Below are 24609 nucleotides of genomic sequence, written 5' to 3'. Positions count from 1 at the left end.
CATTGACGTCACTTATCGTTTCCTAAAGACCATATCCGCATTCAAACGTTGAAACTTTTTAGTGCGTTTCGATTTTATTTGCCTAAATAATAACCTAAATTTGCCCATAAGCGTATACTTGACAGAACCAGCGGTTTTATTAATTACAAATAAGATAGAAGAGTTAACAATTACGATATTACACTCTTCTCCATGTGGGTGTTTCTCCAATCGTATACAGTACAAATGTATAATCTAGATCTTAGTATACTTATTAACTTATTCTAGAGATTATTGTATCTCTCTCTATGTATCTTTTAATCAGTCGTGTGGTAGTTTGCGTTTGGGCCTACGCACGGAAGGAAGGAAGTAAGGAAGTATTTTTTGGATTCAGTGCACTTAAAACACCACCAAAACACAAAACGTAGACTAGCTGCTCTTAGACATTTTTTTGCTGCCAAGCTGATCGTTGTGGTTATGAGACTAAGTATATAACTGATATGTTATATAGAAGGTCAAAAACCCCATATTAAAGACACTACTAAAAATGTGGTTCCTGAAAAAGAATCATATTTGTGCTGAAGCTAATAAGCGAAAAAGGTACTGCAACATAGAATGATATTTATCAGGATGTTGTTGCATGATTTGTTTCAGTTCTCTTCTTGGAATATGAACTTTATACTTACTGAACCATCCTGGTAAAATGAAAAGTTTGTATGCTGTCTACGCTATATTGTCATTTTATTTCCATCAAACTTTCACTAGTTTGCTAATTTCCTCGACTTCCCCGCGAAGAACCCGCCCGAAAACTGACGAGATTTATTCAAGCCAGCATAAATCCGCCGCTAATTATTGATTATACGACCGGGACGGGTTCTTGTTTGGACCGAAATTTATTCCGAAAGTTTATATTTTCTCGGCCGATGTGCGACCAACCTTCCAAGATTTCGCTGTCGGAGTTTTTGTTCTTAGCCAGAATGCGTTCTGTTTATTTCGCTTAAGTTTTCCTCGGTGAGATATCTTTTGCATATGCATGTATTTAAATGATTCCCGGCTAATTAGCAATGCTGATGACGATAAACAATGTCTTGAAAATAATGGAGAAGGAATGCGTAAATATAATCGCGATATTGAGTTCGTAGATAAACATAAATTAACAATTCAGCTAATGTTTTATAGTTGAATATTAGCATTTTACCCGTCTATTATATCATATCTTTCTTCCGTTATCAGATAATATATCATGCCTCAGACTCCATGAGATCATTACAATATCTTTGTTATGCAGGAAAAATATACAATACTTCAAAGATCGGGTAAATTAATAATCCTAATTTACTTTCAAAGCGCAGAAATGGCTTAACCTTTCTAAAAGCGTACGTTGCAGGTCTCTTCAGATAGTTATACCAGCTAAAGCGAGGCCCCCGGAGGGGAATATGAACTATGGGAGTTCAAAAAAGCACTCAAGTATCGGAGGTTAAATATTACAAACTATGTGTGTTATCTCGAATCAGAATCGGCCACTTTAGACTTACACATATTTTAGGGGTATATGTTGCACTGCGTTGTTATGCAAGGGAGTGACTTTATGTCTGTTACTCGCTAGTGCTAGCCTTTTTTGAAACAATATATCAAGCAGTGTCGATAGGCCTCTATGGTAACAGTTTTATTCGATTTTTTGCGGATCAAAATATGCTACATCTTGTTGTTTAAGAGTTATTTGAGCGTTTGAAGTAGGTTTTTGTTCGATAAGTCTTGAATTTTATGTCCTGAAACTTTTTTAGTTCTCCAGACTGTTCACTAATATCAAAATTGCCACTTTGAAATTGTTAAAAAAATTGAAAATGGAGACGTGATGAAGCATCATCAACATAGTGTTTGATGGGCTTTGACGGCAAACTGCTTGTAACAAAACTAGAGGCCCTACACACTGAATAACTATAATAATAATAATAATAATAAATAGTTAACTGGTATTTTGTGTAGAGAAATATCAAAATCATCGAATTTAACAATGAGGTTAGGTTGTTTAATAGTAGCTTGCTGCTGATACTTCGCATTTTCATCGATCTCGCTGGTCAAAATACATGCAAGCACCAAATGGATATTGTTCGAAAATGTTGTTCAATAAATTTTATCTTTAAAAATAATTCTGAGCTATTAATAAACACAAAATTGACTCAACAACCTTTCAAATAATTGAAAACAGCACTATAACATTTACGTTCGGCCTAAAGTTATGCCAAAACATTTATCGGCCTCGTAAAAACGATTTTCTAAATTAGACGCGACAAAAACGATTCGTTTTTGTTTTGTAATGACATCAATTACACGAAACACCGGGTCAGAGCAAAAAATAAACAATTCTGACACCATATTCTGTCGCAAAATAGCGAAATAACTTTTAGCGTAAGCAATTAAATTTCAATTTCCCGACACCCAGAGCGGGCGCCTATATATTACGAAACTTATTATCAACCCTTTCAAGGTTTCGACGCCGTCAAAAATATTTGCATTAATTCGGAAGACGACCCCCGTCTTCGCGGCTGCAAAAGTTCTCCAACTTCGTTTTCCGGTCCAATATAAATCGGCTGATGATTATTGATCAGAATTCGCAGCTTTTCGTCTGAAATTTATTCCGAAAGTTTGGAGCCTCACGTGGCCTGTACCAATCCGAGGTTTCGAGTGTAATTGGGCCATTTAAAAGATATATTTGTGTTACGTACATTCATACTTTTGCCATCGTTTATTCATTTAAGCTAAATTTGGTTTTCTGCGATACTTATACTGCGATACGATTACTATATATGTAAATACAAGTCGTAGTGATGGCCTCAACCAGACAAACCACCACAGAAGAGAACCTCGTATAGACTCTATAAACTTCCTACCAGTAATAGGTAAAGTAATGGTCATTTTAAACCCAATAAAAAAGAATCTAAACAACATTCGCCAGCACTCACTGTACTGGGCTGTTGTCTTTTTTAACCGCCTCGGAAAAGGAAGAGGTTCTATGTTGTATGTATGGCTGTATATTTTTTGTATGTTCGCCGATTTCTCCGTCCATTATGGACCGGTTTTCAAAATTATTTATTTATTCGAAAGAGTGCACTTCCGAGGTGGTCTCATTGGAACCATATCAGGATCTGTTGGGGGAATCGAGGGAAAAACTCAAATTTCAATGGCATGTACACAGTTTTCACATATTTTTTTATCTAAAATAACCAGATATTTGTTTATAATGTTATTGTGACTAAAAATCGGTAGTAATTTAGTGTAGAAAACATTCAGTCTGCTTTTTAAGCGCAAACCGTATTTATATGAGGCGTCGTAGAAACAAAGCAGACAACTGTGTGTATGGTTTAACGATTAGAACGTTATGTTCACACGCGGAGGTCGCAACTTTGATTCTTACCGGGGACAGCAACTTTTTTTGTTCTAGTTTGGTTAGAAAATTTGTCAGAATTTTCAGAAGAAAGACCCGTTCCTTATTTTTAATCATTGTTTCTTTATTGCGAGTTTATTACTACAATTTTAATCGGGCTATCCATTGTAATACTTAATATAATAACTGCATAATTTATTGAGTAAATATCTAACACTAAAAAGGGAAAAATAAAATAATTTTAACAAAAAAATTTAACCGACTTAATAGTAAATAAGGAACTCGCTAAAAATTAAAAAACAATGAAACTTAGATTTTTAACACAAAAAAAACATTATAACATAAACTATGTACATAACAATCGTTGTAATTACCAAATAAAAATAAACAAAAAACTTATTCAACCTATCTACTACACGTAATTTATATACTATATTTTATATACACTACTATAACTATACTATATACACACAATTTAGCTTAATACCTCCCTAAACCTATTTATTTATTTACAATATTATTTTTTAACTAATACCAACTGATTGATGATTAACAACAGTTTGAAGTCGGTGCCGAGCCCAAAGAATACAAAAATAATTATAACATTTTGTGACATATACACAAAATTAACAAACTTAACTTTGCGACCTGGTTGGTTACTGACGTGACTGGGATGGTTACTCCTTTTCGGATTTTCCACTGTTGTCAATAAAGACATTTACAATTACAACCACACACATAAAGTACATCCATAACCACTGCCTAACCACTGCACCATCCATCCGCCATATACATGTGTAATTAAAATTTCGGTAAAAAACCTGTAAAAATTAAATCATACCCCAGTTACTTCTAATACAACACGGCAATAAATCTCAACTATGACCCTTTCTCCCTAACAATACATTTCCTGTGCGAACTGTCGTCAGGATGTAATATTTCCTTCCTATTCGCGCCCCAATTGCCATTCAAAAGTCAGTTTAGGAAAAGCCAGTCGATGGCGGGAAATAGCGTCGAAAAAACGGCGGCGGGGGCCCGAACGCATTCGCTTTTATTGTATCAACTTTTCAAGGCGAGCGTTTTGTGCTCGTCGCGTTTCACGACGCGGAACCCGCCACCTTTATCCTCTTACACTGTTATATTGCGAGTACAAAAAACAACTTTACAAAGCCGAAAGGCGGAAAAGACTGAAAAAAGAACGAAATTAAAACCCACTCCGCTATTATTTGTTGTCGGAGAGCGGAGTGGTGAGTGTTTCTTGTAGACCTAATAAGATCTTGTACCGTATTCGCACTTCGGAATAATTTAATATAATAACACTCCATTTAGTAGTTATATGGAACCATATTAGTGATATTATTGTCCTAAAAGATAACAAGAGGCTATTTATGCCCAACAATCTTCTTGTTATATATATGTTATGTGTTTTAGTTTGTTCGTTGAACACACTCACAAATATGTTATATACCTATAGTAAAAATATTAAAACCTCATCAAAATATATAACGTCTAGCTATTACCTAACACCAATACCTACCCAAATCTAATTTTACAGTCTGAAACGATTACATATGTTTCGCCGTACCAAACAGCATTTAGTTTCGTTTTAACTAAGATAAAATAAAAAAGAAAAATCCATACTGAGTTTAAAACGATTTTTACAAACTGGAATTAGCAATATATTTGACGTTATTTATAATATGAGTCAGCTGTTTTATTGTTCCTATTATATGTTTTATTTCAGCATGTCAAGATGCCAGGTGAACCCATAATTTCTTATGTCAGCTTATCTTTGTTGGGTACTTCTTCTCGAGGTCGCTATTTATATAAATATGTATTTTAAAATAAGATAAAACATATATTTGAAAAAGTCACTGTTTTTCGGTAACTAGTTCGACACAATGGTATAAGTGGTTACAACAAGTTTCTTGTCCATAAATTAAATTACATTTGTTGTTTCTTTCATCTTCTTTTTCAATTTTAATATATAATGCTCTAGAAACTAAGAGTGCAATTAAGGGAATTAATTACCCAAAAGAAGTGGAGAAAATGGTAACTGAAAAACGAAAATTATAAAAAGAATGGCAATAAAACAGAACACCTGAAAATAAAAATACTTTAAACAATATAACGCAAACACTGAAAAGGAAAATACTAGAAACTAAAAACAACAGATGATAAAGAAACTGATTGGTCACCCTGGAATGTCACGAAATATCTAAAGCGCTCATGTCCACACAGTCCACCTATAACAGACCTACGTAGGAATTGGGCACGTAACACCAAAAGGCAGAAGCATTTGCTGAATATCTAGAAAAAGCTTTAAAACAAAACGAAACTGATATTGAATATATTTTGCCCGACATATAATCTGAAAATTCGATGATTCAAATAGTCACGCTGAAAGAACTAGCCAAAGTTATTAAAACTGACCTAATTTCAGGAAATTATCAGGCTATGATTTAATAACAGGAGAATTACTGCAAAAACTACCAAGAAAGGGAATTATAAAACACTCCAACTTGATCAATACAGCATTTATATTAAACGTGTCTCAGACATTTGGAAGATGACGAAAATTATAATGATACTAAAACCTGGAAACTCATCAAACGAAATAAAAGCCTATAGACCTATATAACACGCTGCCAGTAATATCTAAGTTTTTTGGGAAACTCCTGTTGAACAGAATAAAACCGATCATAGAGAGAAAAAACCTAATACCATCACACCAGTTTGGGTTTATTAACAAGCATTCAACAATTGACTAGGTTCACAGAATAACAGATGTTATTGAAAAAGCCTACGAAAGTAAAAAATCATGCTCAGCCATGTTCTTGGGTGTAGCACAAACCTTCGATAAGGTTTGGCATCAAGGCCTTGTTCATAAACTATATAAAATGTTACCAAAACAACACACCGAACTACCTAAAAAGCTTACTCTACAACAAAAGACGCTAAATCAGATGTACCAAGGCAGTGTACTGGAGTACTCTACAGTTGTGATATACCACAAATGGAGTATATTACGATGGCTACATTTGCTGATGGTACTACGATTATAGCTGTCGGAGACAATAGTGAAGAAGCCACACGAAAATTACAACAGACAAGTAACAATATTAAATAATTGGATACAAGTTTGGAAAATAAAAATTAATGAAAGTAAATCTGTACATGTGCAGTTCACCTATAAACAGACCGTACAATCACCAATAACATTAAATAATACTTTAAATCATTCCATATAGCAACAACGCTAAATATCTCGGAATGAATCTTGATGTAAAACCTCGCTGGAAGGAACATATAAAGAAGAAAAGAATAGAACTGGAATTGAAATATAGGAAAATGTATTGGCTAATTGGAAGAAAATCACAATTATCAGTACATAATAAATTGCTATTAGATAAGCAAATACTGAAACCTATATGGACATACGGAGTTCAATTATGGGGATGTTCTGCAATGAGTAACATAAACAAAATATACATTTTTCGGACGCCCCCTCTACCTACCCCGCACTGTCGGAAATTTAATTACCCTTTCAGCATCGTAAATCAGAAAACTCATAATTTTTATCTTATCTGTTTCCAGGCGGAGATCTGGAGCGTTTTCATCGCCATCCTACGGAAGAGCGTGAGGAATCTGCAGGCCTGTACCGACGTGGGCCTTATAGAGCACGTACTAAAGCGGCTCCGATATGCGGACGCCGTAGTCGCAGGTAATGTAATAAAAATCCTCCTGAATAGCCTACTTAACGTATTTTACCGCGAGTGATTTCGGTAAAACCTATTTTACGACTGCTCTAGATATTCGCATCGGTTGTCTCTTTCGTCTCCCTCTCTCGTTCTCTCGCTCTCTCGCGTCAGGATTTTGAGAGGGGGGAGGATCTCGACTTCGGCCAGTGGATTCAATTCTAACAGAGGGCTTTTAAAGCGTTTACTTTGTTTTTTGCGAGATCACATCGTGAATATATACGTTGAAATTTGAATATTGGTTTTTAATTAATCAAAACGGTGTGGTTTTTCACAAATTTTAGAGTAACACGTCTTTAAATTATTAAGTAAAGGGTGTTTTTTCGGTAATTGAACTTTAAATTGATGTAAGGTTCTTGTAAATTTAGTTTAAAATGAGTTAATGAATTTATAAGTTAGTATTGTGACATTTAGGTTTGGAAAACTGACCTTGGCTAGCATTGTAAAATCGGTTTTAATCAGTCTCATTTTTAATGAAATTATTACTGGTGATGCTTCCACAATATAAACCTTGGTATATCAGTACATGTTTAAGCAGTCCGTGGTATCTGGTGAACATCTGATGTGCTTTTTGCCCGTTTATATAATCTATTAACTTGATACTAATTATAACATAATTTAATGTCTGTCATTAATACGCATTTTTGTCAACATTAATATTTTTGTGATAAATTGCGAATGTTTACTAAATAAGAATGTCAAATAATAATCTGTCAAATTACAGTTAATACTATTCCTCATTCGATAACATTAAAAAGCACCCTATATATTCTTTTTAGCATTATATCATAATTCGGTAGTATATGATTCACCGTTCCCCTTTCATATATTAAATAATAACCTATATTTTCATAATTTATATAACATTTATGTTTATTTCTCTTATAATTTAAATAAATCACTTATATTATAGTTCAGCTCTTATATTAAGGGTAGAAACTTTAAACCGTTTATAAAAACTTATTTAATGTTGTGTAAGAAGTCGTACAATTTACTATTTGTCTATAATGCTGCAGGTTCTTAAAATATTGGTACTTTAATTAATGGAGTTTTGGCGACGATTTTTTTCAGTCAACGATGTTGCACTAGCAATTCGGTTTGATGTTTTCATTTATTGTTCCTATGTTTTTGTTTTATCTGCGTAATGAGTTATCTTGTCCTTATCTAGTTGAAAATGCAATGTTTCTTTTGTAGACTAGAGATATAAGACCAGATAGAGACTAGATAATTTTTACTTTTTATGATTTTTGGCATCTCACCGGTTCAAATATTTACGACAAAAATCTAAGTTTATTGTTTTACCAATCTGGAGGTAGTCTTTGAACAAAATTCTCTTTGCACCACAGAAAACTAAGCTATTACAATTCTGTCATTCTCGATTTCGACGGTATATACAATGTGATTAATAACCATCATGTATCATAATTATATGGTGTATGATTCACCTTTCCTTTATCGTATGTTGAATAGTAACTTGAATAGCTAAATACTAACACTTTCTTCGCCGATTTCTATTCCAGCGCCTCTTGTCTTCATTCGTACTCATTGTGGTAAGCCCGGGGACCAGTATAAAATCCTTTTTATCTTTTTAAAGATTTTCTGGTAGGTTTTTGTTGCATTGTTAGTAAAAGTGAAACATATCGCTGGTACGTAGCTACTTGAAACCGACAGCTTGGCTTAAAATATTGGTCGAAGTTTCTAGTGGAGTGTCTGGAACTTGTAAGATTAAGACTTTACTTATTAACTTTACTGTTATTGCATTACAACTCAAACAGAAAGAAGTTAGAATGTAAATTTGATGTACTTTGTCACCGAAAATGAATACTATATATATTGACCAATATAGGAACTATATTACCATCCTGCTGCCATCCTAGTTACAAAATGCATTGGTTGTCAGAAAGTATCACAACAAATGAGAGGCAAACAGTTCAAAATCTTGAAATTCATACCTGGGAGTAACAGTAGTAGTAAAGGGGATGATGATTTCATTATTTTCACGAAGGACAGTGATCAACCACAAGCATCAAAAATGTAGCTAGAGCTAGTCAGCTTCCTGCGCGCTAAAATCAAAATAATCATGTTTGCAACGCTATTCATATGTAAAAAATATGCTCCTACGATATAACACAAGTTTGTTCTCATCAGAACCTATCGAAATATTGTTTTCTGTAGCAGGTTTTATACATTCCCCAACGAGAGACTATTTGTCTGATAGTACATTTGAAAATCTAGTGTTAGTGAAAGTCCAAATTCTTCTTTTGTATTTTGAAATTAGCGTTTTAACTAAAGCAAAGCAGAGAATTTTCTTGCTCTAAAATATCGGTTAAGTTCTTGTGAGGGTGAAATATTTAAATAGTGTTGATTTTGTAGTTCCTCTGTTGAGGAATAGATGGTGCTACGAGAACTTAATAGCTAATAAAAATTCAATGTAACCATTTATAACGATGATGGTGATGATGATGATGATGATGATGATGATGATGATGATGCAGATAGAGTTGACGAAACACGTGTTTCCGACAGATCCAATCAGGAATTTCAAGAATGCCCTAACGACTATGCCTCATAGCCACGCTTATCTTCCATCCTGACGTTGAATCTCTCTCTCTAACGAGCATAATATCGCGATCTATGTACAAACCAATTTAAATACAATCCGCATTCGAATAATCCGGGAGTCTCGCAGATAATGTGCGCAATTAAAGCGGATGAACGTTATCAAACTTTACAAAGAAGGCCGGTTATTCTAATCGTGTTATCTTAACTTTTCATCAAGCAGAAGGACGCCTCTACCGCTCCGAAAACGAAACGGAGACAGCGGATCCGGAAAGATAAACAAAGACTGGAAGCGTCAGAACGCGGTCTCGTACTAATTAAGTTACGGAACGGTGAAATAAAGGGCCAGTTATTATTTATTTTTAGTTTGGCCGTCGGCGTCGAAATCAACCAGCGCCTTCGCCAGAAACACGGCAAAAAATGTGTCTGTTAAAAATCGCCTGTGACTGCGGTATGTTTGTTTGTTTGGATTGGTGCTTTTCAAATAATTAAAGAGGTTGTTAAGATGGAAGTTAGTGAGCTTTCCAGGGGACGTGTATTCATATTGATTTCAATAATTTATGAATCATTTTGATCCATGACCTTCTACTATTTTTCTGTAAAGGGCGTCAACGTAGAACTCAATATATCTGGACGAAAAATGAACTAATTAATTATTAGTTTTTTTATACAGCATTCTAGTTCAGAATTTTTTTTTTCATTGTTTCAGAGTTTAGCCCTTAAAAACATAACCGTAAAATAATTATTGCCACATCAACGTAGAATTTTAGGGATAACCAGTCATTCCAGTTCAAGCTCCCGGAACGGAATTTTATAGGCTGATTCGGTTACATGTTCCAACACATCAGACAGCATTCTAGCTCTTTTTAACTGGAATAAAATGAAAGGGAAAATGCGATTTTGGTTTTATTATATTAGAGAGTTAACGTATAGTACATTTAATGCATATTTTATCGATGGACTTAAACTATAGTCATTTATAAAGCCACAATAGTTCGTAGGTTAGAGTTGTTTTATTATATTTTCATTGAACTATTTTCCACAACACCTATGAGGTAGAGTTTTATGCGCATTTTTATATAGTTATATCTCCTGGAAGCCTAATCCACCTGATGGTGTGTATATCCTTGTATATCCGAGTAATATATTTTACTTTCATTAGAGAGCACATTTACACTTTTACTTTTAATTCTTTTTTCCTTCGTTGTCTCCTTGTCAAGTCATTTTGATATAGTTGTATTTCTCCTTCATTTCTTCTGTTATAACTTGTGTATTTTTCTTTATAGAATTAGATGCAATCATTGCATTCTCAACAATTACATACATATCTATACACACAAATCTTACACACTCTGCAATATATTTCTGGCGTATCCACTTATATCCAGGTTGTATATATTATCAAAGCATATCGAGGCTTCGAAAAAATATTGGCTGCTATTATATTACTTTCAACAATAACTATTTAATATAATATATGAACTCTTAGGTTTCTGTGTAATTGTTAAATTAATTTTGTCGTTTGTTATTTTTTCTTGCTTTTCTTGTTCAATTTTGTCGTTCCAGTTTTTTGAAACAAGCAATTTGATGCAATAAATTTCAATGTACATTTTAAGGCCAACTATGTGAATTCGAATAATTTATACCAAAATTGGATTAGATACTAGAAGGGACAAGTTTATATTATAAAAATATTACGCAAACTGACATTTCACATTTTACAATCAATAAAATATCATACATCACGCACCGCAGTTACACGGAACATATTTTTTCGACGTCAGCCAGGCCCCGCAAAAAATCTAATTTAATAAAACAAAAAAAAGAAGATACATTCCGACACATATCCCCGACCCATCTCAAAAATAACGTCGTACAACTTCTGGCGCCAGGTCAAAAGTTCCTTACAAACTCCCTCAAATAAAATGGTCATAAATTTTTCAATGCTAAATATATCAGGGAGACGTCGAACATTTATTTGGCGGCTTTAAGGAAATAAAAGTTCCCAGGTCGAACAGATATAAACTTTGGGATGTTTTGCAATATTTTTTTACAGTTTTCTTTAACAACGATGTTCGGCGTGGGAATATGTCGTGGGAGGGCTAATTGAAAAGTTTTTTAAAAACCGGTTTTCAAGTATTTTACATTCTGGATAAAAAGTATCCGTAAAAGACACCGCCCTGACTTTTACGACGTTGGTAGCACTGTATTGAGTTACACAAATAAATGTAAGTGCGATTTGTCATTTAGCTTGTTAACATCTGCCGAATCCGAATACTGATTATCAATTGATGTATTATTTTGAACTCCTTGAGAAGGTTTGAGTCTTTAAGTTTTTTCTCTATGTTGTTACATTTACGGTTGGCTAGTATTTGCACTACTTGTAATTAAAATACGTAATGGAAATACAAATACATATAACAAGCTTCAAGGGTGCACAAGGATTTGAATTTACAATGTTGCCAGTTGTTGACAATTATACGTATATTTGAAGAAATAATAAAAACAGAATAAATTATCTTGAATTTACAAGTTAACATGCTATTTCTTACCGAAGTTGAAACGTTTTGGTAAACGTTCCGTCCCCTATAATATAAAAAACGTAAAATGAAGAATATTTTATAAATATCTTTTATTTTAAAATATTTTTGAAAAGAACAAAGAGAAAAAAAAACACTATGTAATTATTTATTAATATATAAACACTTCAATAACACAGAAAAGTTATATTTCTTGCAAATTAATATTAATAAACGAATTAACCTAAAATCTCACTTTACTCTTAAGTTCAAATTTAACTAAGTGTACTATCTACTATTTTAAGGTTATATGTTATGTCTAAGTTATTTAATCTTTTAAAAATATACTTTATTTTAAAAGGAAAAGAGAAAAACGTGTAAGGTAACAAATATAATGTATTTATCAATATATAAAAACACAAGAATACATTTATCTTCAAAATTGCTCAATATCATATCTTGCACGGCACTAAAAAATACGTTCATTGTTTCCTAGTCGAGTCTCTTCGATATGCAAAAACAATATCGTCTCTCAATTAATTCAATAAAAAAAAGCCTGTGTGTAGAATATATATTCATAGCTATATTATTGTCATGTCAACATGTCATATTATCCTTTATTTATTATGATTACGAACAAGTAGGATAGGTACTCGGAAACTAAAATTTTGGATTATATAACACGCATTCTTTATTTTGGACCTCATTTACCCATGCTTCAACAATTTTATGTTTTGTACCTGTGGAATTCGATTAGTTTGCTTGCTATATATTATCTAAATATTTATATGGCAATAAATATATTCTTTTCTCTTGATATTCCTACTAGTGGTTATATTTAAGTACTTGATTTCTAATATATCCTTATGCGTTTTCAAATATTTTAATACAACTAGCATTACCATACATGCTTTGAACAAAATGATATATTATTATCCCCTAGTTAATTTTTTCTGCGGCTATTTTCCACAGATGAAGCAGTATCTATATTAATATTGTTATTATCGTATATTTTAATAAAACATTTATCTTTACAATTTAAACATTTTTTCACTGTGCTAGCGTTTGTTTTGTTTGATGTTTTTTTTGCAGTAATGGACTATTTCTACTAGTATCTTGTGGGTATTAGTAATCAAATGTTCCCAACCTGTTGTCTTCTAGTTTCTGTTCCATTCGTTTCCGCTTTCATTGATACTGTCTTAACTATATATGTTAGAGCTCATTGCTCATTGGTGTATTGATGGTGGCCTAAGGTAATATACGTTAGTCATGATGTCGACGTAGACAACCAGGCGTACGAACTCTGTCGGCAGCCGTACGCCAGGGTTATCCAGATTGAACGAGATTGACAGCGCGGATAGCGTCAGTCTCGAAAGAGCGAAAAAGAGTATGGTTAATATCAAGAAAGTGGCAGATTAAGAAATATATAATATAACACATGGGCTAAAAATTAAAAAAGGGCCTAATATATAGATGGCGCTAGTTTTATATAGCATTCATCGTTTTTTCAGTTACTTAATTTCAAAAGAAAGCTGTTAAAATTTCGTGATATTCTACTGATACGTTTGCGAGTTATCCTGCTAAGAGTGACACTACTTTTATTCTTTTTAAAACAATGCATCAAAAACAATTTCATGTTAAATTTTACATAAATCCACAAAATCGTTTTGAATGATCGGAAAGTGAAGTTGCGTTAGTTAGCTAACAACGTAAAGATATTAAAAGAATGTGTTGGTTTTATATTGCATGAGCATCTGACTCACTGTTGACCGTAAACAAGAACGTGCTGATGATTACTGAACAGTGTCTGAGCGGACAGAAACTGGTGAATCTCGAAGCACCCTAAAGCTTATATCTTCAGTATATTGAGATTTGCGTGGTGTAATATTCATGGACTATCTTGAGAACGAAAATACCATCAACAGCAACAACATTATATAGCGTTATTGGAGCGTTTGAAGGCCGAAAATGCAAATAAACGAGCGCATATGGCAAAGAAAAATATTTTGTTTGACAGCAAAAGGAAGATATTGCTTCTACAGTATATTTATGCGCTTAAATGTAAAATTTGAACTATTGAAAAATTAAAATAATTCAAACTTGTTGTGTACCTTTTCTGTAAAAACAATAATAAGCTTAATATCCGTTTTAAAACAATATTTTTCTGAAAATTCCGCCTTTATCCAATTTATTTAACATAATCTCGGACATTGTCGTCCCGTTCGCGACGCAATCAAGCATAATTTCAGATAGAGTCACAAAGACTATCCGTCTCCGACTGGCATTTTATTTAATAACAACAAGTCCTCGCTAGCGAGGCCCCAAGCAGTCTGGGTAATTGCGCCGTTGTTATTGTTCTTTTTATACTTTATGTTTTTCCGTTGTTGTTGCAGATTTGCTCATAGAAATGCTGGGCGTCCTGGCCAGTTACAGCATCACCGTCAAAGAATTAAAGCTACTATTTGGCGCGATGAAATCCTCCAACGGAAAATGGGTAAGTCAACTCTTTTACATTATTCTATCTAATTTTTCACTCTTGAATTTTTATTGAATATTTTTATTTCGGACTAATGTTGCCATCCAACAATTAATATATCTGCCGTAAATCTATATTTGACTATATTGTCTATATAAAAAGCCATCCAAAATAAATTGTGTAGTTTTTTTATGTGTATATATTTCTTTATTATTATCTGTGATTTTGATCAGAAATACAATTTACAAAAGTTTGTAGACCGACAAGGCACGGGTTATCGTTTAATTGTTAAAATATTGCTGCTGTCAAGAATGAAATAAAACAACCGATTTACTCATGTCACGATAGAGTTAGAGGTTCGGAAGTCAAATCACTCATTTCTACGTCTGCATTTGAAAAAGTTTAACACATAACAAAATTCTAATGTAAATATAATAATAATGTGAAAATAATGTTATCGTATAGGACTTAAACTACAATTAATTATAAAACCACGATAGTTTATAGCGTAGGGTTATTTTATTTTGTTTTCATTGAACTCTTTTGCACGCCACCTATGAAGTAAAGTTCTAGGCGCGTTTTTATGTATTGGTATCCCCTGGTATAACTTAATTAATAGTTTTGTATCTATTTTATTTTTATTGAAGATCATATGTATCTTTTTATATTTAGTTCTTGTTTGCTTCATTGCTGTGTTTCCATCTCACCTTTCCTTGTCAAGTCATTGATGCCATAGTGTGATATGAGCACATTTTCTTTTGTTACAACCTGTGTACACTTTCCTTGTAAAATTCTTTTGATTTCCTTTATATCTTCTATGATATCATCTATGACAGAATGAATATCCATTTTGTCGTCATGCCAGTATATTCTGAACTATTACACACATTTCTGTGTACAAAAATCTTACACTGTCACTTCCATTATCCAATTACTAAACTGTTAAATTTTAACCCGCACCACATTTAGGACTTGACCAATTCTTCTTCTGCGTGTCTGTTGCAATTCATCTAAACCAAAGATGTTACAATAGACAATACTTCTTTCCGTCAGTCCTATTTCTAGAAAAAGTAAAATATATTAAATATAAACACTTATTTTATATTTACCGAGTGATAATTTTAAGTAATTCTTCGCAGAACAGTTTGAAATACTTACTAACATACCGACTAACAGTTTCCTCCGAAATAATGGTGTTAAATCACAATTATATCAAGAAGATAATATCGAAATATACTACTCACTTCTTAAATACATTTCATATATTTGATTCTGATTAGAGCCAATATCAAGATGATCCTGACTCGTCACCCGCTTCACATGTGGGCGGTTTATCTTTGATGAAGCTAAATTGTTCTTCGCTTTTATTCTTCAGTTTATTTAGTAGTAATTTAGTAGAAACGAATTTACAAAACTACAATTGCCATAAATTCGACAGCTTGATGACGCGAGCTCACAGTTATTTTAAATTGACTGTATATATCTTATTTTAGATTGTATGTTAGAGTGGTTATTTTTGAAATAATAATATTTATTATAGCCGCAAATTTGAGTTGAAATAAAGAATGTAAATAAGGCTGTGAAATGTTTATAGCCAGAAAAGCGTAGGTTTCTATTGAATTGTGGTTATCAGGAATGTAGTGTATGGAAAGGCTATGAGAGAGCTAGATCCTTGCAAGTTATATCAGTAGTTTGAACGTCTTCAATTCATTTCAATATGCGTGTAAATATGAGAAAAAATCACTCATAAACGTTCCTTACATTCTATTAATATTTTTACATTCTTAATAAACTTTTATTTCACATACTGAAGCAGTCTTTCATAACCATCATGAATTAGTGATGGTTTATTCTAGAGTAATATTCCGTTCGCTGCTTTTAAAGTAAGAGTGAACATGAACCATAAAACATACCTTATATCTTTAGTCTGAAGCATAGCCTGTTTTTGTAAGTCTATTTTATTAAGGGTATTTTAAACATTAAACTATTTCAAGAATAAATTCATATCGCTCAGTCATAAAGCCAGTTTTAACCTATGGGGTGCAAATATGGAATTGCACTAAATCATCAAACCAATTAGTGATCAAAACACACCCAAAATAAAGTTCTACGATTAATTACCAATGCTTATCGCCACGTAACCTCGAAATCAAATGGATATACGAAGTTATCCATCATTTCGGGTTAAAGTATGAAGTAAGGTTGCTAAATCGCAACAACGTGGAAGCAATACAGCTACTGCACAACACGCAGCAAGTCAGAAGATTGAAGCGAACCAAACCACACGAACTTTATTAACCCATTACCAAATCATTAAATTAATTAAGATTGTACTGAGCATATCTAATGAAAGATGTAATTAATTAATATTTATTATTTAGCAAATCAATTAATTTAAATGAAATCTTTCTTGTGGCTTTATGAAAGTTAAATTATATTAAAATTACTTTGGGTGTTTAGTTATACTGTTTACCAGTAGATGGTTTTCTGGAACTTGGCATGTATATAAACCGCAGTACTGCTTAACATTTGAAGTAATGTTTATTCGGGGAAATAAAAAACGAAATACGACCCTTTCCTTGTCTTGTTAATTTATTCGCTCGGATAACTACGAAGATGACGCGAAACAAAATTGTACGGGGTCTAGAGGCTGATTTGTGGTTTCAAAAAATTTTACGCCTGTTTTGGACCGTTTATGTTTTTATTATGAGGATCTCGGATGAGAGTGGCAAGGAACGGCAGCGACGGGGTCAGACGGGTCGGATAAGAAGAAAATGTGCCGCCTGGCAGGAGGAAATAAAAGTTTACGTCTCCCGTTTCCCAGGTCTCGCCCTGCCCCGGCTGCCCTCGAGGAAATTTAATCTCGAATATTGAAACCTGACGATGTGAAATGTTTGTTTTGTGTCATTCTTTAATCCCGCTCAATTTTCTGTGCGGGCTGCTGCTTTGTTTTTAACGCGAACGAAACAGCAAAACTGTTGAAGAATTCTTGGTTTCGCCAATTACATGGCGCCGTTCTTTGTCATTAGTCGATGACTGTTGTTCGAAGCAATTTCCATGCTCATTCAATTGAGGAATTGCAATTTTAATGTCCCTTGATGTTGATGAGAAGAAAATAAGCCCACTGGAGTTTTATATTGGCTGTTATTATTTTGGATTAGACTTTAGATAATGGAAAACAGAATACAAGAAAAGGTGCATCATACCTTTATAAATTATGAAAAAAAATAGGTATTGATTTTTTTTATTAAATTTTATTTTAGATATGCCTAGTATAATCTTAATTTATTTGTATTGTTCTGCTGTACTTACATCATATACAAGCCGGATGAGTATAGCTTAAATACATCGGTATATATTTTCCAAATTAAAATTAAATTAGATTACTTAAGCTGAATTAAGATTGAACACTGTAAACTAGTTGTGTGTACATTTTATCCAGCAGCTATATTGCTTCTGTATTACTTTGATTTAGTAACCTTATTTTATATTTTAAGGCGAAGTCTTGGAATAACTTCCTAAATCCATTTGTTTTCGAGGTCCTTGTTTAGTTCTTCGAGGTTACGTAGCGATTGGTAATTAATTGAAGTTGTAAATCCATACAAGTTCAAATACATAATTAACCAATGATTTTCTTTTATTTTGAATCTGATCTGCTCATCTGAGTTTTGTCTAATTTGATGTTTCGAACTTAACCTGCCGTCGAGACGTATGGATGTACGAGGAATTTTGCTGATTCTATTGATGATTCGGACATCCGCCAAGTGATATAATTATATTTCTATCATTTCTATTCCAAGCAAAATTCGCATGAGCATATTTGAAGCTATTCAGCTGTATTTTTCCATCTCTAATTTATTTGTGAATCTTGTTAGCTTTCCCTATACTTTCTCTACTGCCTTGGGCCGAGATATGTCATTTATTGTTGGAATTTCAGCGGTGTTGGGCAGATACCGGAATGGTTCCGTAATTGACAGTAATTCCACGGTAATAATTTGCTCTTCTTGTAGATTAGTCCCAAATGCCATAGCCAGTCAAAACCTTGTGAGATGTCCAGAAATATTGCAGAACAGTATTTCTTTTCTTCAAAGGCCTTTTCAATAATCGCTGTTTAGAGTGAAAATAAAACAAAAATAATGGTTATACAAAGACAATAGAGAATAATATTTATTAATACGTTGTCACTAATTATTCACAACTAACTTAACAATTTTTTTGCACCTTAACAGATTTCCAAAAAGTACAATTTATTAAAATTTCCCAGGAACCTTCAGCTCAGTCAGTGATAATTATTCACTATTTAGCTGAAAATAAACCCATAATTATAAGGTATCCGTTCTACTCGTCAGATTTAGCAATGTGTGTCTACTAGTTCGAAAAATGTTTGTGAGGAAAAAGGTCCCAATAAGATTTTTTTTATTTAAATTTTTTAAAATTTTTCCTTCATATTGATTTTAAAGTCGAAGTCTAATTGATGGCTAATCTAACATTTACATACTCTCACTGTTGAGTATACTGTATGTTTTCACACATAACTATATTATTTCAAAGGGTTTTTGTCTCTTCAACCTCCTGGTAGGTGCGCTTTTGTTGAGCAGTTGTAGTACATCGATGTTTTTGTCATCAAGCAATCTTTTTTTTTCGCAAACTTCGCGAAATGTTGATAGACATATTATCATGAAAGCTTGACCCTCGTATAAATAATTAAATTGATGTTTGAAAAACAATTTTAATTTAAATGCCTAGGACGTTCCAAGTCCCACAGCAAAAATACCCAGGTTAAGCCGTATCGGATTAATGAACTCAGGAATTCGGATGCCATTTTCCTGAATATTTAATATGTGTAACGGTATTTTTATTGTAGCATATTCTAAGCCCATCCGTATCTTTTTGTACGACTATGTATGTGTGTTGTAGTTGCTTCCCATTCGACGCGAAAATAAAAAAGGAAATATATCCCGCTGTTCCTGAAAAAACGGCAACGGCATCAAAAATGTATTTTGTGACCTACATAACCTCGCCGTTTCATTTTTTTAAGACAAAAACGACCATTTTTTCCGCCCCATTACTCTTTACAGTCGCAGCGCGTTCCCTGGTTTTATTCGGGCGGACATCCATAAAACATCCTAAATGCATTTAGGCCTGTTTACTTGCCTACGAACGGAAGGGTGGCCCCCCGAACCTTAAGCGCCGACTACCGTCATTCAATTAGACTGCTCATTCGTCCCAGATATTGTTTCCCCGCTTTCTTCTCGACCCTTTCAATCGCCAGAATATCCCGTATCTAATTCTCCGGGGACGTATATCTTCCCATTGATTCCCGGGAACGGTTCAAAGTGTATTAATGGATAAGTTCTCCTTCTTTTTAAATGTATTAACTCGTATTTCTTCTGTTGCGGATTTATGGCTATATAAGTTCCCGGCTTTTTTCGTTATGTATTATATAAGGGTCGTAAATTAATTTTGAGGACTTTTTTCAAGCTCTAAATATTATGTATAGCATTACACAAGTTTACAAATTCCGGTCATTATTTTGGATACGAGCAGATGAGAAAGATTATCATGATAACCTCATTTGATTCCCTGAATTCAGACTTCAATACTTCTTTCAAAATTGGTTCTAGTTCGTGCATAGTGGCAGCACTGCGCTAAGTATTTTTATAACAGTTTTCAGGTGACGATTTTGCATTCAATATTTGGAATTTGTTTATGTGCTGTGATTGTTCTTCGGAACGTATCAAAATGTAGAGACAACATTGCAAAGTCGATTCAAAGTATTTTGGTTAGGTTTGTGGGTCTCAAATGCTCGATAAACGTAGAAGAATCACGATAAATTCACCTAAAAATACGTATCTGTATTGCTTTGGTTTTTTCACAGTAAATACTGACAAGCAATAGGTACCCAAATTGTTTTATAACAAGTACAGAACAAAGCTGTATAAGTGGTCAATTAGTGAAAATATATAATTTTCATTTTCTGTGTCGATGTTACAGGGAGAACAGAAAAATCATGCAAATGATTGCTGGTTTTACTCGATGAGTGTCGTCGGTATAGACGCAAAAAATGGTACAGTATAAATATCTTAACGTATCGTCAATGTCGAAGCCACTTCCACGTACGGAGACTGATCCATTATCAATTTGTCCAGGTATAAGTGCAAAAATGTCTTAAAAATTTCGTATACTTGTATACCTTAATTTTTTTTCCGCAAAACTTGGATGACACAAGCGACAGACAAAAAGAGTGGCTACATCAGGTTATACCGAAAATCGAAAGGAGGTACTAAGGATTTTAGGACGAGGGCATGATTACTGTTTGGCCCTAATACGTGAAACAGGCAGTATAAGAGATTCGAAAACTAGAACTACTTCAAAGAACGAATTGCTGATTTGGATTTAGACACCCAATTTACCCCATAAACAGCTTTTGGTTGCTCAGTTCCAAAACGATGTATACTTGTGTTATTTTTCAAATTAAGAAGCACATTTTGAAGAATTATATACGTTATGTTAAGTTACGTTATTGTAGATGAGGCTTAGAATTGAAATTGGAATAGAAAATTGCTGATTTCTATAATTAAACATAATAACAGCACTTTATACCTGATCTCTGATCTGATTCTCATCAAGTTCCTGGTGTTGGTTCAGAACGTTGGATCAAAGTTGATCTGCATCTTGATTTTTTGAGCTTGTAAAGAGGACTTGTTTACCTTGATAGGACCATTTGCAAGTAATTCGAATGCTGAAGTGCATTTTACCTTTTTCAAGTTTGTTATTTATGGATACGATGGAAATTTGTTGCTTTTTATTATAAATAATCCTATTGCCAGATATTTTGTACATATGATTAGTTTTTTCCCATATATTATCGTATAATTTTATATTATGCATTATTAAAATACATATTTAGATTCATTATATACCCCGTCCAATAAAACAGCCAATGCACGTTATCAAAATGTATGATATCAGCACGTTCTAATGTTGCCGCATTCTATTTCTTTTTAACTAGGATAAAATGAGAAGGAAAAATCTGCTCCGAGTTTAAAATGAATTTAATACATAAGTTTAATGAACGAGTTTAATGAATTTTTTACAAACTGCACTTGACAGTATATTCGACGTCACATGCATTGGCTGTTTAATTTTTACAAGGAATTAAATAATAAATAAAATAATATAACCTAAGATTAAATAAATAAAAATGACTAACATTAATCCAAACAAGTAACAATCTTAAGGGATTAGAATAAATCACTTTTTCATTTACATTATAGACACTATATTTAGATAGACACTTTTTTCTAAAGGAACGTCACACTGGAGCCTATTTTGATTCATGATTGTGGCGGTTTTGCTGTCAGCTCGTCTTCATCTAAAACTATCATCTATATTTTTTGTCAAATACTTTCCAGTTTATTCCCCAATTATTGTTTTCTAAGGAGGAGAAATTCGCAATTTCGCATCTGAAATTTGGCTTCAACAGTTTAATCACTAGAAGAAACCGAAGAGCCTAGTATATTGTATATTTTAGTTTTCTTTTTACGTCCTTTATCCAACCACATCCAGGAATTTAAATTGGAGCTAATGAAACTCCGGGATCAATCGTTCCGATATTGGCGTTTTTGTAATGTTCCCGCTTCATCAGTATTCCTGCGTGTCGTTATGGTTGTGGGGGGGTGGCAGGGGAATTAAAGGCGCCGAAATTGAATAGCAATTGCGCGAGGTGTCAAACATACCACCGCGGACCCCGCCTGATTAGCTTAGGAAATTGCGTAACAGAAGGTCCCTTTAACGAGATTACGTGCGGCATAAATTTAGTTCACCCGAATATTATAGGGCGGACGGTTCGCCGATTCGATTAAAAACTATTCCTATCAACTATTAAAATCAAAATATACGACAGTCTAATTGAACGAGAACCGTCGACAAATCGCCGAACAACATCCGTTTGATTGTTGGAGAGAGAGCAAAGAGGCTTAAATGCACTTACGCTGTTTTATGGGGGGCGCCGGAAATCGAGCGGAAGTCTCCGCACAGCTCTAAAAAGCAATGGAGCTGAAATAATCAGCATTAAGTCTTGGAACAGAGGATTTGATCATGTTGTGTAGCCGGTCACCGGGAACACTGATGACGTCTGTCTCATATTACAAAAATATTAGCTATTAAATTAGAAAAGTCCTAGTTTTACAGTTGTTTAAGTAATATAAAATGTCTAGGTTTCATAAATATTGTGATTTGTTATCCTAACTAAAATTGAATACTATAATCCGTTCAATAAAACAGTGAACTGACGTCAGAACGTGGCAATGTTACCACATCAACTCTGAGTTTAATTTCGTTTTGGCTTTGACCTATAACAAACTTTTAATCTAAATAAAATAATTAAACGATAATACTGTTATCAAATATAATTTATTTTAACATTATAATGCATATATTATCGAAGGACTTAAAACTACAATTGTTTATATAGTTATAATAGTTTGTTGGTTAGGGTTGTGTTTTATTGTATTTCCATTGAGCTCTTCCATATTACCAATGGGTTAGGGTTCTAAGCGCGTTTTTTATGTAATATTTTATGTAATGGTAAGCCCCTGGAGGCCTAATCCACCTAATTAACAATTGTATATCCAAGTAATATATTTTACTTTCATTAGAGAGCATATTTACCTTTTACGCTTAGTTCTTGTTTTCTTCGGTACAGTGTTTCCTTGAGAAATAATTTTGATATAACTATTTATTTTAATTATATATCTTTCTTCTTTCTCTCCTCACTTTCTAACCAAATGTTCTGAACAGTTACGCAAACATCTGCGCACAATAGATCTTTCTCACTCTACAATAAGATTTCCTACAGTTATCGTAAATTAATTATATACTCATCTTTAGATCTTTCCATTCTCATTACCCTGTCTTGGAAATTGTTAGAATACCTTTTACCATAAACTTTTGTTGTGTTAATTCTATTTTTATTATAATCTTGCCCTGAGTTACAATTGGCTATATTGGACCCATTCTGAATTAACCATGTCTTATCTAAATACACATATTTTAACAAGTCTTTCTTGATTTTTTTATATGCTTTTGAAAATTCTTTTCAGGTTAATGTCTGGAAGTTTCATTAGAAATATTTGTGGGTTATCTTTACACCATTTAAAACCTATATTACCCAGGAGTGAAAGGTATATTCTACACCCCTCAAAGAGCTACCTCAAAGACTTTCTGAATTTTTTTATATGGTATTAAAAATTATATTCTTTTAAAAGCAATATCTGAAAGTTCCTTTAGGCCTCTTCTATAATTTTCATACTAACAATTTCTTCTGAAATAATTGTGTTAAATTGTGTTTATATTAACTACTCACTGTTTTTATACATTTCCTATAGTTGATCTCGGATAGAGCTAACATTAAGTTTATAATTAAGACTATAATTTTCATTGTTTGAGTGATTTCAATGATATTTCAACACCCTATTTATATTGTGTATATTATGATGTTCATATTATTTTGTTTATCCCTTAAACTTACAGGTATATATTAACGATATCGCTATGAGCGATTAAGTTAAGTTCGGTTGGCAGCGTGTATAAATAATCGACCGTAGGATAGTAAATTTCGAAAGGAAATGCAGAGCGGCCATATCTGACAGCTCGATCTAATCATCCCGTACACAGTATCAACATCTATTTTGATGCTAATTAATAGTCGGGTCATCTGTCACGCCCTGGGATATGGCTACCCTTATGACGCGTAACTTATTGGTCAATTACCCAAGATTATGGCCGTGCCCCGGCATATATTAAGCGTTCTTGTTCGATAATTCGCTTACCAGTATGCCAGCGCTCCCGTCTCTGCTAATCTAAAATTGCTAATTTCGGGATTTCGTCGATTTCCACCTCCTCCCCCCAACCTTCCTCTCCCGACGTGAT

At 33.3% G+C, this 24609-nt stretch overlaps 1 protein-coding gene across 3 annotated transcripts in view; it reads left to right on the top strand.

The window, feature by feature from the left end:
- Positions 1–24609, top strand: part of LOC143204719 (neurobeachin) — a 520160-nt gene that overhangs the window by 211338 nt on the left and 284213 nt on the right. For all 3 annotated transcript variants that reach the window (XM_076417458.1, XM_076417457.1, XM_076417456.1), the window contains exons 3-4: positions 6962–7088; positions 14594–14694. In XM_076417458.1, the coding sequence (XP_076273573.1) occupies positions 6962–7088; positions 14594–14694 (228 nt within the window). The remainder of the gene's footprint in view (positions 1–6961; positions 7089–14593; positions 14695–24609) is intronic.

Source organism: Rhynchophorus ferrugineus, unplaced genomic scaffold (assembly GCF_030347505.1).
Source record: "Rhynchophorus ferrugineus isolate W39M unplaced genomic scaffold, kcgeb_rfMv2 rfM11, whole genome shotgun sequence".
Classification (NCBI taxonomy): Eukaryota; Metazoa; Arthropoda; class Insecta; order Coleoptera; family Curculionidae; genus Rhynchophorus; species Rhynchophorus ferrugineus.
Note: the sequence above shows the minus strand (reverse complement) of the source record. Positions and strands in the feature narration are given on the sequence as shown.